The sequence below is a fragment of the Beta vulgaris genome, chromosome 3 (assembly GCF_026745355.1).
Source record: "Beta vulgaris subsp. vulgaris cultivar EL10 chromosome 3, EL10.2, whole genome shotgun sequence".
In the NCBI taxonomy this organism is placed as follows: Eukaryota; Viridiplantae; Streptophyta; class Magnoliopsida; order Caryophyllales; family Amaranthaceae; genus Beta; species Beta vulgaris.
In genome coordinates, this window is record NC_079204.1 from 29,651,319 (window position 1) to 29,669,049 (window position 17,731).

The window sequence follows — 17,731 nt, forward strand, 5'->3', positions numbered from 1 at the left end:
AAACTAATTAAAACTAAAAGAATAAATCTAACAAAATAAAATAAACAAAACAGGAAAAATAAATCTAAACACATGAAATTACATCTAACATAATAAACCAAAAACTGGACTTAATAAACTAAAATCACGTAAACTTTAATTATATGTCATTATCAAAATAGTGAAATAACATACTTTACCCCAAGTTTGAGGGGGGTGTTAAATATTACAGCTCAACTAAAGCATTTAGAGTTCGGAAATTTCCTAAGGTACCCTTGAGGTTTGACATAATTCTGAAAATATACACCTGTTGAATTTAGAAGTTCTAAACTTAAGTTTCAGGGGTGCCTCATGAAATTAATGGACTTGAATTTTCGCTTATAATAAGGGTATTTTGAGCAATGTGTCAAACCTTAGGGGTATCTAAGAAATTCCAAAAATAAGAGGGGTATTTAATTGGAGAATTTAGCCAAACAGAAAGGTTAGCTCGGGAAATTCCCTTTAGAGTTTGTTATGACTAAATGCTGACTCAGTTTGTATTACCTTCTCTCTTATTGTTAGTTTACTAGACTTGTATACAAGTAGATATTCAATCTTTGTAGTAGATTCATTCAATTAGATTTACTGTAATAGAAAATGGAGATTTACCCTCCTCTGATTTTCCTCATTCAATAAGAGAAATGTTAACAGTTTCTTGAGCTAAAACACTGATCGTTTCACTATCTTCAAGCAAATATGACGTACAAGCTTGTTAACTTTGATCATCAGGTAATTTCTTGACCTCTGAAGCTTTTGGCAGTGTTGCACAAAGCTGAAAAATTAGCATCGCCAGTTAGCATTAAAAGATTAAAAATTGAAATGACATTTCGAGCAACCATAAATCCGAATATCCTATTATGAATATGATATGTTCTTAATCCCAACTATCAACATGTTTAATGTAACGAACTTTTGAATAATACTGTTACTTTTGTTAGCCTGAAAAAAGGTTCAGCTTTTGTAACCTTCAGTATGATCTTTTGAGCTTTTATTTGTTCTTCTGTGCTTCCAAATGACAAGTTACCAAACAAAATCACTCAAAACATCAACTGTGAAGACTATGTGTAGTGCCCAACTAATCTAGTTCCACAAAAAGAGAAGCGAGCAATGCTTAATTATCCATGTACCTTGCAAGCAAGAGAACAAAATCTGGAGGAATCAAGGAGGCTACAAAATTTGCAGGTTTTCATGATGTTCTTACCCGAACCCCGCTGAGAGTTTGCGTTGGGAAACACAATCTTTTCACTGTCAATGATGTATGTCTGCACTGACGATATGATAATGTTCTGATCTGCATAATTATTTATATACTCCCTCTGTTTAACAAAGAGTATATTGGAACTATTAATAAATGGTTCCACACTTTCACTAGTAAGATTAGTGATAAACTTTCAATGAACACGGTCACTATACTCAAGCAATATAGACTAGTAGTTAAGAACTAGAGATTGTTGACAAGGATGTTGCCAAGGATGATTTTATAACCCATTGACAAAATACTACAGGAAAAGAAAAGAGAGAAAACTATCACTAACAGAACTTCGACATTAGTTCAATATTTTCCTTGTTTTGCTCTTTCTTTTTCATGCAACTATAACACGACTTTAAAATACAACTCAAAGGATAAGTGGACTGCACAATATTGCTGAGAGGTTATTACCAAATAGAGTAATAGATAGCTTCAAATGATTAATCTAAACAGACAATCCAGCAATCTAGCTATGCAGAACTGAGTGATGCAGTATGTTCTGCAACTTAATTAAGTTGTTTAGCTGCACCCCTAGATCGTATTTCAAGCATTGTTAACCGAACTATTCATTTTACTTCAAGTACCCATATCAGATCCTCGACACTCCATCATGGCTGTGGATCCTTTGCAACTTCATTTAGAGCAAAAAATTTCATATAATAGCCAGGTCAAACAGTTGGACACGTACTCGAGTCCAAGTAACGTGGACTTCAAGTGCTATCCTGAGCTTGGCGTTTTATTCTGGAGCGCAGCTGATCTTTGGAGGATAGTGGAACCTGCATCTCTGTTGATTTCGTTGACTTTGATGTTGGCCTTGCTTGGTCTTCGAACTCTCCTTTTTTCACCTCCTGTTCCTGAGAGTACGGTTTCACTTCACGTTGCTGATCAGGCTGATTATCTGAGGAGTTGGTCAATTTTGTTTCTTCAGGGAGCTGGCCACCACCATCTAATTTTTGCTTCTCAGCGCATTGATAAATATAATCACACAAGGGTGGCATTACTTGTCCTGTTTCAGGAATCCTCTGAACTTCATTTTGGGATTTCTCATGTTCAGCATCAGGACAATCCACTTTACACTCCGTTTCTTCTGCCATATGAGGCAGGTATAATGGAGCTTCTGAATCATCTTTGTTAACTTCTTGCTTGTAATTTTGAAGGTGCAAATTTGCTGAACCTTCTGAATCTTTCTTACATTCTTCTTGTACTTTCCTTGGGCTTCCTTGACCATCCTTTTTGAGCAGTTTGTTTTTGTGGTTTTTGAACTGCAGCAGAGGATGTTGGTGCGGTGCTAGTTTAGAGGAAGCTGTAGAATCTGCCACTTCTGTTTGTTTCCTTGGCCTTCCTCGGCCTTTTTTCACCCGCTTACTTTGCTCTTGAGAATGCAGATTAGTTGATGGCTCAGATGATTCTTCTTGTTGATAAGTATGCAAATTTGAACAACCTGCTGCATATTCTGTGGTTGCTTCTGCTTGTTTCCGTGGTGTCCTTCGATCAGTTGACGATTTAAACGGCCCTTCTTGGATCTGTAGATGCATATCTATAAAAGCTTCTGCATCATCCTTGGTTGCTTCGATTAGTTTCCGTCGGCTTCCTCGGCCATCATTTTCGGGCAGCTGGGCAGAACACTGATTGACTAATTCAGACAAACCTTCTTGCGACTGCAAATACAAGTCCAACGAAGCTTGTTTACCTTCCTTGGTAGCTTCTATAAGCTTCAATGGCTTTCCTCCGCGATCTTTCTTCGTTTTTTTGATTTGCACCTGAGTTTGCTGATCATTAATTGCTGGCTTATACAGCTCCACTTGCAGAAGTTCCAATCTCGGATCAGCCATTGCATCTTCCGTAATTGTTTCCTTTTGTTTCCTAGGCCTTCCTCGGCTACTTTTCTGACCAGTTGCTGCATTAGACAGTTTCTTCATTGCTTTCCGAGGCCTTCCCTGGCCATCTTTTTTCAGCGGTTTGTTTTTCTGCTTCAAGATCGAGTCAGCTGCAGGTTTGGAGAGCAATTCTTGCTGCTGATATAATGAAGCAACTGCATCAACCTTGATCTCCTGCTCACAATTTCCCTCTACTACTGCAGTCATAGGTGCTTCAAGCTGAACATCATTATGCCTTTGTGTTTCTTGGGGTAAAGGAGCCTTGGATGTAAATTTTTTCTCTGCGTGTTTTTTTTGCTTACCACATTTCTCCAACACCTTTTGAAGGGGTAAATTTTCTTCGTCGTCCATTGACATAAGATCTTCCAAGATACTAGGGTATGAGGGTTCCAAGTGTTTCTGTGTTTCCAACATTTCATCTTCAATGAAAGATGATTTACATGTTTGTTGATTTTGATCAACAGGCATTTTAAACTTGGAAGACCTCAGCAGTGTTGCACAAAGCTGAGAGATTAGCTTCACCAATTAGTACTAGAGAATCAAAATCAACATGAAGAGAATTGAGGAGGAATGCGTGAATTATTATGTACCTTGCAAGCGAGAGAACAGAATCTGGAGGAATCAAGGAGGCTGCGATTACAACTTTCGCAGGTTTTGGCAATGTTCCTACCAGACCCTGGCTGAGGGCGTGCATTAAGGAACACAATTTTTGCACTGTTAATGATGTACGTCTGTACTGACGATATATCCAGGTGCCTTTGTATCTCATTCACTCTCACCACATTGTGGTATGATGACCTTCTTATCTGCATCACCCACATTATAACTATCACAAGAATTACCATCACAAAATACTAGTAATTATGCTGTCCCAAGTCTTAACATCTCCTAATTAAACCACTGACAAATTTACTCCAAACCCCTTTTTGTAATAGTCCGGCCATAATCATGTACTCCATCACTAAATCTAAGTAAGAATATACAATCAATACAGAAGATTGTAAAGAAAAACTCTCTATATCCTAAGTAGTACATGTGAGTAAAATTTTCCAGACAGAGAGTATAGAATTAATCTATCTTCCAGTCCACAATACGATGATCATAAACCACAAAACTAGAATGAACAAAAGTACTCCACTACAGTTGGAACATTAAAGAAGAAAAAGAATAACATAAAATATAGTGGAATAGATGTTAAGTATGTTGATAAACACCAAATTACTACTAAATACTAATTAAGTGGGCTGGGGGTGGAAGAACGGATATGATTCAGTATTGATAATTTTTATACCTGAACAACACGATGACTCTCATTGTGATGGGACAAACAATTAGCACAAAAGGCGTCTCCCATGCAATCTAAACAGAACATTTTACATTCACTCTTGCTTAAATCTGCATGAAGTGAGCAGGGGATGAAGTAATTCCCCTTCAACATTGGTGTCAACCATGGTGGCACCATCTCACTCCCTAGCCCGGCACTAACCTGCATCACCACTACCATATTATGTAATATAACAAACGGTGAAATATAATTGAAAACAAGGATCAAGATTTATATGGTTATTACCTGGTAAAAGTTCCATTTTCAGATTCATACCAAACTATGACGAGTCTATAAGTCATTACTACAAGTCAATCAAGATCAAATCCATTCATGCACTAAATTGCAAGACTGAGGGCAGACATACACTCACAAACACAGACCATGTCACTCAGAATTAGCCACTGGTGTAGTGATGGTAGTCATGGGATATAAACTCTCATTTTAAATAGCATTCTTTTGTGTTTGATCCAAAATAATGTGTCTACTATCCGATATGAGTACTTAAGGTGAAGTACTAAGACAATGAGCACACATCCGAGCGCCAGTGTCGTTCCATATGCATTCATCTTGCACTGTTGGGATGATCTCCCCATCCCCAAATAATTATGCTTTTATTTTTGTAAAAAGAATAGAAAAAGAAGAAGAAATCAACTTGCTGTGGATTTTGTGCAGAGTAAGAAGATTGCACAATGACTTTATTGGATGCAAGGAAGTTAGTTATGGAGGAAGACTCCTTTTTGACTTTGTTAGAGCAAAGCAAGAGATAGGGAACACTAGATGTCTATTAAGTCCAAGAGTCATAAAATTGGGCCTCCTAAAAGGATCTACTAAATGCATCAAGCTGTTCCAAAGAGTCAAAGCGGCTAGTTATTAATGGAATTCCTTGTCGGCTCTCTGTGAAATATTTGCTTGGCCAAGGGCAAGAAGCTTGGATTTTTGAAGTTGCAAAAAGAGTTTCACGGTGAAATTTTGGCGTTTGTTTTGTGAACTTGTATTATACTTTTCTGTACAAGAGAAGTATGTGTGGGATACAGCACAAAATAAAAAGCACAGAAGGTGTAAGTGCAATTCTAGAGAAGGTTGGAGTGCACAAGTACACAAGGTAAGAGAGAGAAACACATTATTAGTGGTGAGAGTATTTGTAGAATTAGTATTAAGTACCATTGTTGAGGGTACTAAGAGTGATATATTCTAAAATACACTATAGCTAATATTGTAGTTGTGTAGTTACCATTATACTCCCAAATATTAATAGTGAAGTTTCGTCACTGGAGATCGTGATTGTGGTTTTTTACTAGTTGAAAGAGGGTGTCCCCATTTTTTTGCCATTTTGTACTATAATTTCCTTCCCATTATTTTGCACATTTGTTGCTTATTTCCCAACGGCACTGCCACTAGTTGTTTTGAAGATTAAATCCTACTCTCTACCGCTACTTAAGGATCTTGTTGGTCTAGGGAGGGGTTGATCAGTGGCATCATGAAAACCCTAAACTAAGCAAGTAACAGACCAACATCCATCGACATCGTAGGGCTATGGACTCATATGTTCAGAATTTATTAAGTCCACTTTGCTTTAGAGGGGTTTTAAGTAGGCCAAAGACATTTAAGCAACAATGTGAAACAGTTAGCATATTAGCAGGTAACTGAAAGCAAATGATAGTGCCAACTATACGATAGCCAATTATCATTCTGGTTCCGCTTAGGTATACTAATTACCATATCCGTCTTTAAATTGATTACGTTTGACTTTGATGGTCAAGGCATATTCTGTTCACATTAAACTGGTCCAAATTTATATTGACATGCCAAATGTGGCTTTTTTTTCACAAGGTGAGAACAGCTAAAAACTGACATTTAAAACTTCAGAAGCATACCTCAGTCTCAACACCTCTCTGAGACAAAAGCTCATGTTGCTGGTCTTGCTCGACTCGATTGCAACCCACATCTTTAGCTGGCAAAGATAGCATTGTCTCCAGCGACACTTCCCATTTTTCTTGGCGAACTTTCAATCTCTTTTTTGGGATATTCTGACACACCTGTTGTTTCATTTTCGGTAGCTCCGCCAAAGCACAAACAATCACAGGATTCCTTCCACCACTTTCTCCAACAGATACGAGAGTATTACCCACATAAGGCACAATCATAAGGTCACTTTCCTTGAACTTCATCGCCGGCTCTTCCACATCTAGCTCAGGAGCCTCAGGCCTAACATTCTCCACCACCAACTCTTGGCTGTTGTTATAAACATTCTCCTCTGCTATAACAATAGCAGCTTCGTCAACTTCATCATCTTCGTCTTCCATGACAATCAAACTCCGTCTTCTCTGCTCCACTCTACTCCTCTCAAACACTGAAATGTCTTCCTCTTCAAACTCAATCACATTTTCACACACTTTAACAACGTTCTCTCCAACTGACTTCCTCTCCTTATCATCCTGAATCACACCCTCTTTTCTATTCCTTGCCAATCTTCGCCTAGGCTTTCTCTTCCCTACATTATGCTCTTGGATTACGCCACGTGCCGATGTTACATATCGTTTACAAGCAGAAGAAGTACACACAATTTCTATTTCACCATATTCACAAAGTTTACTCAAATGATGGCTTAGATATGCATCATGAGCCCATGGTAAATCATCATAATTTTCCTTTATATACTCTGAAATTTTCTCCTCATTTGATCCATCTTCCTCCTTCAACTCTTTAATCGCACTTTGTATCATCTACATATGTTTTTCCAAAGATATATATTATATATAAATAATCAAAAAAAAAAGTTAAACTATACAAACTCAAATATATAAAAAATAAGAAATTGATCATAACAATCCAAATTATGAGTCGTCCGCTCTTAGTAATCCTAACCATGCAGCAGTTAAAAAATAACGCACATCTTCCATAAACGATCTGGTGTGGTAGTTATTATTGTAAAATAACCAAAATAGAAATTGAAAAGTGGGACTTACCACGGAATAAGTGGGGTGAGTGGGAGTGTGAAGAACAGAGAAGGCGAAGACGAGACGTTGTTGGATGAGGGAAATTTGAGAAGGAGACAACGGTCTGTTTGGATCAACATTAGCAAGTTTGAAGATGGTTTCTTTTAGTTTATCCATTAATGTAGTTTGTTCTGAGGAGAGAAGAGGAGTAGTAGTAGGAGAATCCATTTTGTTGAACTTACATCTTCAACTCAAGATCAATTGCACCAAAAGTGTGAACTGACACTATAATGGAGGAGAGAAAAAAAAAAGGGGAAGAATTAGTCTATGACCGTTACACTTAACTAAATGTAATCTATTATTCAATTATACTCCCTCCGTCCCAATATATAGTTCCCATTTCATTTTGCACAGTCTCCAAGACATACCTTTGACCTACGATATTTTCTATTTCTTATTAGTAAAAATATTAAAAGTTGATATTACGAATTCACACATTGAGACGAATCTAACAAGACCCCTCATCAATATGTTTTTTTCTATACATTAGTAAGAATATTTGGTCAAAATTTTTAAATTTTGACTCTCAAAATAGAATTGGGATCTATATTTTGAGAGGGAGGGAGTATAAAGCTGTATAAATTTACTTATGTGTCGTTTAAATAAGGCCGTGAAATCATATGTGTTAATTAGACACTAATTTTTTTAGTTATGTATACAAGGCTTAAGGAATGGACAAGTGGCACAATGAAATTTGAAATGGAGAGATTTAAACAAATCAGCCAAGATTATGGTTAATTGGCGTGATTTTATGTGATTGATGAGCCTAATTAGATCATTATTATCCTTAAATTTTTATATACATCATTAATTACTAAATCATTGTCTTTTGATTTAATTGATTGACATTAAAATTGTAACGTAGGATAGGGAATCCAAAATTTCAATCGTTCTTGATTTTAGGTATTTTAATTGTCAATCATGCATATTTTTTGAATTAGGCAAAAAAAAAATCAATTCCACATAAAAGGTTAAAAGTATAAATATAGTTCATACCATAGGTCACCACCACTCCAAAATGTGTCCGTCCTCTCATATACATGTTTTTAATTTAGTGTAAATTCTAGGAAAATAGTAACAGTAATATTAATTATTATATATAATTTATAAGTCATATTAGTGCAATGCACGAGTCATAAAACAATTTTATATTTTTACCAATACAAGATCATAGCAGTTAAAATCACAAGTCATTCACTTCTATTCATTTCAAGGTCAAAATTTGCAAAATTTTGATATCATTTTATTTTAATATCATGTAAGATATGTCTAGGTTCATTTGTTAGGCATAATTAATAAAAATTGATGTTTAATTATGTGCATGCAAGACCCTAAGAAAGCAAAAAGAAAAACATTAAAAAATGAAGCTCAACCTTTGATTTACTATGCAAGATCATCAATACCTTAGGAAAGTTGTATGTGGGTGTGCTTTATAGATAAATAACAGTTTGAAATTTTCTTTCTCAAAGATTTATCTTTTATATTTTTAACTTCTAGATTATCACTTATATAGAACTATGGGTGTGGTTTTGGCATGATCCGAGCCAATAATAACATGGGTGCAATCATAAATACTCATGTGATTTTCTCCAAATGTTCTCATCTTGAAAAGGGGATAATATACATGAATTATATATATGATCACAGCATGCACCCTTCGTTAGGGGTGTGCAGCTTTGGACCGGAATCGGAATTCGGACCGCGAAATTTCGGTCTGGTCTCTATTCCATGAAAACTTGGGATTCCGGGTTTCTTGTTTGGTCCAAATCCGAAATTTTCGGTCTGGACCGGATTTTTTTTTTTTTTTTTGTGTAAAAATAGATTTGAAGGTTAAAAAAATTAAATTTAACTTAGAAAAGTTAGAAAGTTAAAACCTTATCTTTATTGCCTTTAACATTATTGATTTTAGTATTATTAGTTTTCATTTATCGAATTTATTAATATCCATGTTTAAGAATCCATTTTGTTGAACTTACATTGTCAGGTTGAATAAAAGATTAAACAGTACATCTTCAACGACTCAAGATCAGTTGCACCAAAAGTGTGCACTGGCACTATGATGGAGGAGAGGGAAAAAAAGGGAAGAATTAGTCTATGACCGTTACACTTAACTAAACTAAGGTAGTAATGTAATCTATCATTCAATTATACTCCCTCCGTCCCAAAATATAGTTCCCATTTCATTTTGCATAATCTCCAAGACATACCTTTGACCTACGATATTTTCTATTTCTTATTAGTAAAAAATATAAAAAGTTGATATTACGAATTCACACATTCAGACGAATCTAACAAGACCCCTCATGAATATGTTTTTTTGTATACATTAGTAAGAATATTTGGTCAAAATTTTTAAATTTTGACTCTCAAAATAGAAATTGGGATCTATATTTTGGGACGGAGGGAGTATAAAGCTGTATAAATTTACTTATGCGTCGTTTAGGTAAGGCCGTGAAATCATATGTGTTAATTAAACACTAATTTTTTTTAGTTATGTATACAAGGCTTAAGGAATGGACAAGTGGCACAATGAAATTTGAAATGGAGAGATTTAAACAAATCAGCCAAGATTATGGTTAATCGTCGTGATTTTATGTGATTGATGAGCCTAATTAGATCACTATTATCCTCAAATTTTTATATACATCATTAATTACTAAATCATTGTCTTTTGATTTAATTGATTGACATTAAAATTGTAACGTAGGATAGGGAATCCAAATTTTCAATCGCTCTTGATTTTAGGTATTTTAATTGTCAATCTTGCATATTTTTTTGAATTAGGCAAAAAAAAAATCAATTCTACATAAAAGGTTACAAGTATAAATATAGTTCATGCAATAGGTCACCACCACTCCAAAATGTGTCCGTCCTCTTATATACATGTTTTTAATTTAGTGTAAATTCTAGGAAAATAGTAACAGTAATATTAATTATTATATATAATTTATAAGTCATATTAGTGCGCACGAGTCATAAAATAATTTTATATATTTACCAATACAAGATCATAGCAATTAAAATCACAAGTCATTCACTTCTATTCGTTTCAAGGTCAAAATTTGCAAAATTTTAATATCATTTTATTTTAATATCATGTAAGATATGCCTAGGTTCATTTGTTAGGCATAATTAATAAAAATTGATGTTTAATTATGTGCATGCAAGACCCTAAGAAAGCAAAAAGAAAAACATTAAAGAATGGAGCTTAACCTTTGATTTACTATGCAAGATCATCAATACTTTAGGAAAGTTGTATGTGGATGTGCTTTATAGATAAATAACAGTTTGAAATTTTCTTTCTCAAAGATTTATCTTTTATATTTTTAACTTCTAGATTATCTCTTATATAGAACTATGGGTGTGGTTTTGGCATGATCCAAGCCAATAATAATATGGGTGCAATCATAAATACTCATGTGATTTTCTCCAAATGTTCTCATCTTGAAAAGGGGATAATATACATGAATTATATATATTATCACAGCATGCACCCTTCGTTAGGGGTGTGCAGCTTTGGACCGGGATCGGAATTCGGACCGCGAAATTCCGGTCTGGTCTTTATTCCATGAAAACTTGGGATTCCGGGTTTCTTGTTTGGTCCAAATCCGAAATTTTTGGTCTGGACCGGATTTTTTTTTTTTGTGTGTAAAAATAGATTTGAAGGTTAAAAAAAATAATTTTAACTTAGAAAAGTTAGAAAGTTAAAACCTTATCTTTATTGCCTTTAACATTATTGCTTTTAGTATTATTAGTTTTCATTTATCGAATTTATTAATATGCATGTTTAAGAATCCATTTTGTTGAACTTACATTGTCAGGTTGAATAAAAGATTAAACAGTACATCTTCAACTCAAGATCAGTTGCACCAAAAGTATGCACTGGCACTATAATGGAGGAGAGGAAAAAAAAAGGGGAAGAATTAGTCTATGACCGTTACACTTAACTAAACTAAGGTAGTAATGTAATCTATCATTCAATTATACTCCCTCCGTCCCAAAATATAGTTCCTGTTTCATTTTGCACAGTCTCCAAGACATACCTTTGACCTACGATATATTTTCTATTTCTTATTAGTAAAAAATATAAAAAGTTGATATTACGAATTCACACATTGAGACGAATCTAACAAGACCCCTCATGAATATGTATTTTTGTATACATTAGTAAGAATATTTGGTCAAAATTTTTAAATTTTGACTCTCAAAATAGAATTGGGATCTATATTTTGGGAGAGAGGGAGTATAAAGCTGTATAAATTTACTTATGTGTCGTTTAAATAAGGCCGTGAAATCATATGTGTTAATTAGACACTAATTTTTTTTAGTTATGTATACAAGGCTTAAGGAATGGACAAGTGGCACAATGAAATTTGAAATGGAGAGATTTAAACAAATCAACCAAGATTATGGTTAATCGGCGTGATTATATGTGATTGATGAGCCTAATTAGATCATTATTATCCTCAAATTTTTATATACATCATTAATTACTAAATCATTGTCTTTTGATTTAATTGATTGACATTAAAATTGTAACGTAGGATAGGGAATCCAAAATTTCAATCGTTCTTGATTTTAGGTATTTTAATTGTCAATCTTGCATATTTTTTGAATTAGGCCAAAAAAAATCAATTCTACATAAAAGGTTACAAGTATAAATATAGTTCATGCCATAGGTCACCACCACTCCAAAATGTGTCCGTCCTCTTATATACATGTTTTTAATTTAGTGTAAATTCTAGGAAAATAGTAACAGTAATATTAATTATTATATATAATTTATAAGTCATATTAGTGCAATGCACGAGTCATAAAACAATTTTATATTTTTACCAATACAAGATCATAGCAGTTAAAATCACAAGTCATTCACTTCTATTCATTTCAAGGTCAAAATTTGCAAAATTTTGATATCATTTTATTTTAATATCATGTAAGATATGTCTAGGTTCATTTGTTAGGCATAATTAATAAAAATTGATGTTTAATTATATGCATGCAAGACCCTAAGAAAGCAAAAAGAAAAACATTAAAGAATGAAGCTCAACCTTTGATTTACTATGCAAGATCATCAATACTTTAGGAAAGTTGTATGTGGGTGTGCTTTATAGATAAATAACAGTTTGAAATTTTCTTTCTTAATGATTTATCTTTTATATTTTTAACTTCTAGATTATCACTTATATAGAACTATGGATGTGGTTTTGGCATGATCCAAGCCAATAATAACATGGGTGCAATCATAAATACTCATGTGGTTTTCTCCAAATGTTCTCATCTTGAAAAGGGGATAATATACATGAATTATATATATGATCACAGCATGCACCCTTCGTTAGGGGTGTGCAGCTTTGGACCGGGATCGAAATTCGGACCGCGAAATTCCGGTCTGGTCTTTATTCCATGAAAACTTAGGATTCCGGGTTTCTTGTTTGGTCCAAATCCGAAATTTTTGGTCTGGACCGGAGTTTTTTTTTTGTGTAAAAATAGATTTGAAGGTCAAAAAAAAAAATTTAACTTAGCAAAGTTAGAAAGTTAAAACCTTATCTTTATTGCCTTTAACATTATTGCTTTTAGTATTATTAGTTTTCATTTATCGAATTTATTAATATGCATGTTTAAGAATCCATTTTGTTGAACTTACATTGTCAGGTTGAATAAAAGATTAAACAGTACATCTTCAACTAGGAGAGGAAAAAAAAGGGGAAGAATTAGTCTATGACCGTAACACTTAACTAAACTAAGGTAGTAATGTAATCTATCATTCAATTATACTCCCTTCGTCCCAAAATATAGTTCCCGTTTCATTTTGCACAGTCTCCAAGACATACATTTGACCTACGATATTTTCTATTTCTTATTAGTAAAAAATATAAAAAGTTGATATTACGAATTCACACATTGAGACGAATCTAACAAGACCCCTCATGAATATGTTTTTTTGTATACATTAGTAAGAATATTTGGTCAAAATTTTTAAATTTTAACTCTCAAAATAGAATTGGGATCTATATTTTGGGACGGAGGGAGTATAAAGCTGTATAAATTTACTTATGCGTCGTTTAGGTAACGCCGTGAAATCATATGTGTTAATTAGACACTAATTTTTTTTTTTAGTTATGTATACAAGGCTTAAGGAATGGACAAGTGGCACAATGAAATTTGAAATGGAGAGATTTAAACAAATCAGCCAAGATTATGGTTAATCGGCGTGATTTTATGTGATTAATGAGCCTAATTAGATCATTATTATCCCAAAATTTTTATATACATCATTAATTACTAAATCATTGTCTTTTGATTTAATTGATTGACATTAAAATTGTAACGTAGGATAGGGAATCCAAATTTTCAATCGTTCTTGATTTTAGGTATTTTAATTGTCAATCTTGCATATTTTTTGAATTAGGCAAAAAAAAAAAATCAATTCTACATAAAAGGTTACAAGTATAAATATAGTTCGTGCCATAGGTCACCACCACTCCAAAATGTGTCCGTCCTCTTATATACATGTTTTTAATTTAGTGTAAATTCTAGGAAAATGAGTCCACTCATGGTACACCCGGGTGTACCATGCTCATGGTACACCCAGGGGCATTTCTGTAATTAATTGCAAGTTAAGGGGCACGCTGGTAATTTCGGAGCAATAAATGACAAAAAGCAAAAAGCAAAAATCTGAATGCAATTCTTCTTTCTCGCTCATTTCTCTCAATTTTTGCTCACCAGAAAAATCTGATTTTTAATTCTTCTCTCTTCTCCTTCCAAACCTTCCAAACACAACAATGGAGATCTGAAATTCGCGAAAAAAAAAAGCCAGATCTGAAATTCGCGAGATGAACGATGAGATGATGATGATGAGGCGACTAAAGAGACCCACAACCCATCCACCACGATGATGAAGACCCACGACCCAGATCTGATTATGTTTTTACTCATTTGTTTTGTTGTTGTTGTTTTTCTCATTTTGCCCTCAGTTATTCGTATTGCATAAACCAGATATTTTTGGTTGTTTTACATGATCAGGACATGAACAAAATTATGGGTGTTGATTTTGAATTATCATTGTAGGAATGAGCAAATGTATTCTGCAATAATTTTAATTCTAATGTTCAAATGAGTCAAGCATCTATGCTTCTTTAAAATGATTGAAGATTATGTGTTCATTTACATAATTTGTGTTGGATGATTATTGCTGCTTAGTCAACTCTTATACTTGCTCTAGTCTTTTTTTTTCTATTCATTTCATCTCTTTCTTCATTTTCTTTTTTGCTCACCTGTAATTAGTTCGTTTTCGTAACTGCTCATTTGCACCAAGTTTGCTCATTTTCTTAAATGAGTAGAAATACTTGCTCATTTTACTCATTTGCTCATTTGATCATTTGCTTAATTTGCTCATTTGCTCATTTTGCCCATTTGCCCATTTTGCTCATTTGCCCATTTTGCTCATTTGGCGAAAATAGCCTTGGGTGTACCATGAGCATGGTACACCCAGGTTTACTTTAAAGATTCTCCTAGGAAAATAGTAACAGTAATATTAATTATTATATATAATTTATAAGTCATATTAGTGCAATGCACGAGTCATAAAACAATTTTATATTTTTACCAATACAAGATCATAGCAGTTAAAATCACAAATCATTCACTTCTATTCGTTTCAAGGTCAAATTTTGCAAATTTTTGATATCATTTTATTTTAATATCATGTAAGATATGTCTAGGTTCACTTGTTAGGCATAATTAATAAAAATTGATGTTTAATTATGTGCATGCAAGACCCTAAGAAAGCAAAAAGAAAAACATTAAAGAATGGAGCTCAACCTTTGATTTACTATGCAAAATCATCAATACTTTAGGAAAGTTGTATGTGGGTGTGCTTTATAGATAAATAACAGTTTGAAATTTTCTTTCTCAAAGATTTATCTTTTATATTTTTAACTTCTAGATTATCACTTATATAGAACTATGGGTGTGATTTTGGCATGATCCAAGCCAATAATAACATGGGTGCAATCATAAATACTCATGTGATTTTCTCCAAATGTTCTCATCTTGAAAATGGGATAATATACATGAATTATATATATGATCAAATCATGCACCCTTCGTTAGGGGTGTGCAGCTTTGGACCGGGATCGGAATTCGGACCGCGAAATTCCGGTTTGGTCTCTATTCCATGAAAACTTGGGATTCCGGGTTTCTTGTTTGGTCCAAATCCGAAATTTTCGGTCTGGACCGGATTTTTTTTTTTGTGTAAAAATAGATTTGAAGGTTAAAAAAATTAAATTTAACTTAGAACAGTTAGAAAGTTAAAACCTCATCTTTATTGCATTTAACATTATTGCTTTTAGTATTATTAGTTTTCATTTATCGAATTTATTAATATGCATGTTTACGAATCCATTTTGTTGAACTTACGTTGTCAGGTTGAATAAAAGATTAAACAGTACATCTTCAACGACTCAAGATCAGTTGCACCAAAAGTGTGAACTGGCACTATAATGGCGGAGAGGAAAAAAAAGGGGAAGAATTAGTCTATTACCGTTACACTTAACTAAACTAAGGTAGTAATGTAATCTATCATTCAATTATACTCCCTGCGTCCCAAAATATAGTTCCCATTTAATCTTGCACAGTCTCCAAGACATACCTTTGACCTACGATATTTTCTATTTCTTATTAGTAAAAAATATAAAAAGTTGATATTACGAATTCACACATTGAGACGAATCTAACAAGACCCCTCATGAATATGTTTTTTTTTTGTATACATTAGTAACAATATTTGGTCAAAATTTTTAAATTTTGACTCTCAAAATAGAATTGGGAACTATATTTTGGGACGGAGGGAGTATAAAGCTGTATAAATTTACTTATGTGTCGTTTAGGTAAGGCCGTGAAATCATATGTGTTAATTAGACACTAATTTTTTTTAGTTATGTATACAAGGCTTAAGGAATGGACAAGTGGCACAATGAAATTTGAAATGGAGAGATTTAAACAAATTAGCCAAGATTATGGTTAATCGGCGTGATTTTATGTGATTGATGAGCCTAATTAGATCATTATTATCCTCAAATTTTTATATACATCATTAATTACTAAATCATTGTCTTTTGATTTAATTGATTGACATTAAAATTGTAACGTAGGATAGGGAATCCAAAATTTCAATCGTTCTTGATTTTAGGTATTTTAATTGTCAATCTTGCATATTTTTTGAATTAGGCAAAAAAAAAAATCAATTCTACATAAAAGGTTACAAGTATAAATATAGTTCATGTCATAGGTCACCACCACTCCGAAATGTGTCCGTCCTTTTATATACATGTTTTTAATTTAGTGTAAATTCTAGGAAAATAGTAACAGTAATATTAATTATTATATATCATTTATAAGTCATATTAGTGCAATGCACGAGTCATAAAACAATTTTATATTTTTACCAATACAAGATCATAGCAGTTAAAATCACAAGTCATTCACTTCTATTCATTTCAAGGTCAAAATTTGCAAAATTTTGATATCATTTTATTTTAATATCATGTAATATATATCTAGGTTCATTTGTTAGGCATAATTAATAAAAATTGATGTTTAATTATGTGCATGCAAGACCCTAAGAAAGCAAAAAGAAAAACATTAAAGAATGAAGCTCAACCTTTGATTTACTATGCAAGATCATCAATACTTTAGGAAAGTTGTATGTGGGTGTGCTTTATAGATAAATAACAGTTTGAAATTTTCTTTCTCAAAGATTTATCTTTTATATTTTTAACTTCTAGATTATCACTTATATAGAACTATGGGTGTGGTTTGGCATGATCTAAGCCAATAATAACATGGGTGCAATCATAAATACTCATGTGATTTTCTCCAAATGTTCTCATCTTGAAAAGGGGATAATATACGTGAATTATATATATATGATCACAGCATGCACCCTTCGTTAGGGGTGTGCAGCTTTGGACCAGGATCGAAATTCGGACCGCGAAATTCCGGTCTGGTCTCTATTCCATGAAAACTTGGAATTCCGGATTTCTTGTTTGGTCCAAATCCGAAATTTTCGGTCTGGACCGGATTTTTTTTTTTTGTGTAAAAATAGATTTGAAGGTTAAAAAAATTAAATTTAACTTAGAAAAGTTAGAAAGTTCAAACCTTATCTTTATTGCATTTAACATTATTGCTTTTACTATTATTAGTTTTCATTTATCGAATTTATTAATATGCATGTTTAAACCTTAGCAAAAAAAGATTTTTT

General features: G+C 33.2%; 1 protein-coding gene across 1 annotated transcript; it reads right to left on the reverse strand.

Annotated features, from left to right (window-relative positions):
• Positions 1-1,317: 1,317 nt before the first annotated feature.
• LOC104883894 (hypothetical protein) lies at positions 1,318-7,712 on the reverse strand. Its single transcript, XM_010668463.4, has 5 exons — positions 7,438-7,712; positions 6,346-7,194; positions 4,436-4,630; positions 3,735-3,950; positions 1,318-3,648 (listed from the first exon to the last, which is right to left on the reverse strand). The coding sequence occupies exons 1-5, from the start codon at positions 7,633-7,635 to the stop codon at positions 1,978-1,980; spliced, it is 3,129 nt and encodes a 1,042-aa protein (XP_010666765.1). The 5' UTR covers positions 7,636-7,712; the 3' UTR covers positions 1,318-1,977.
• Between the last annotated feature and the right edge of the window lie 10,019 nt (positions 7,713-17,731).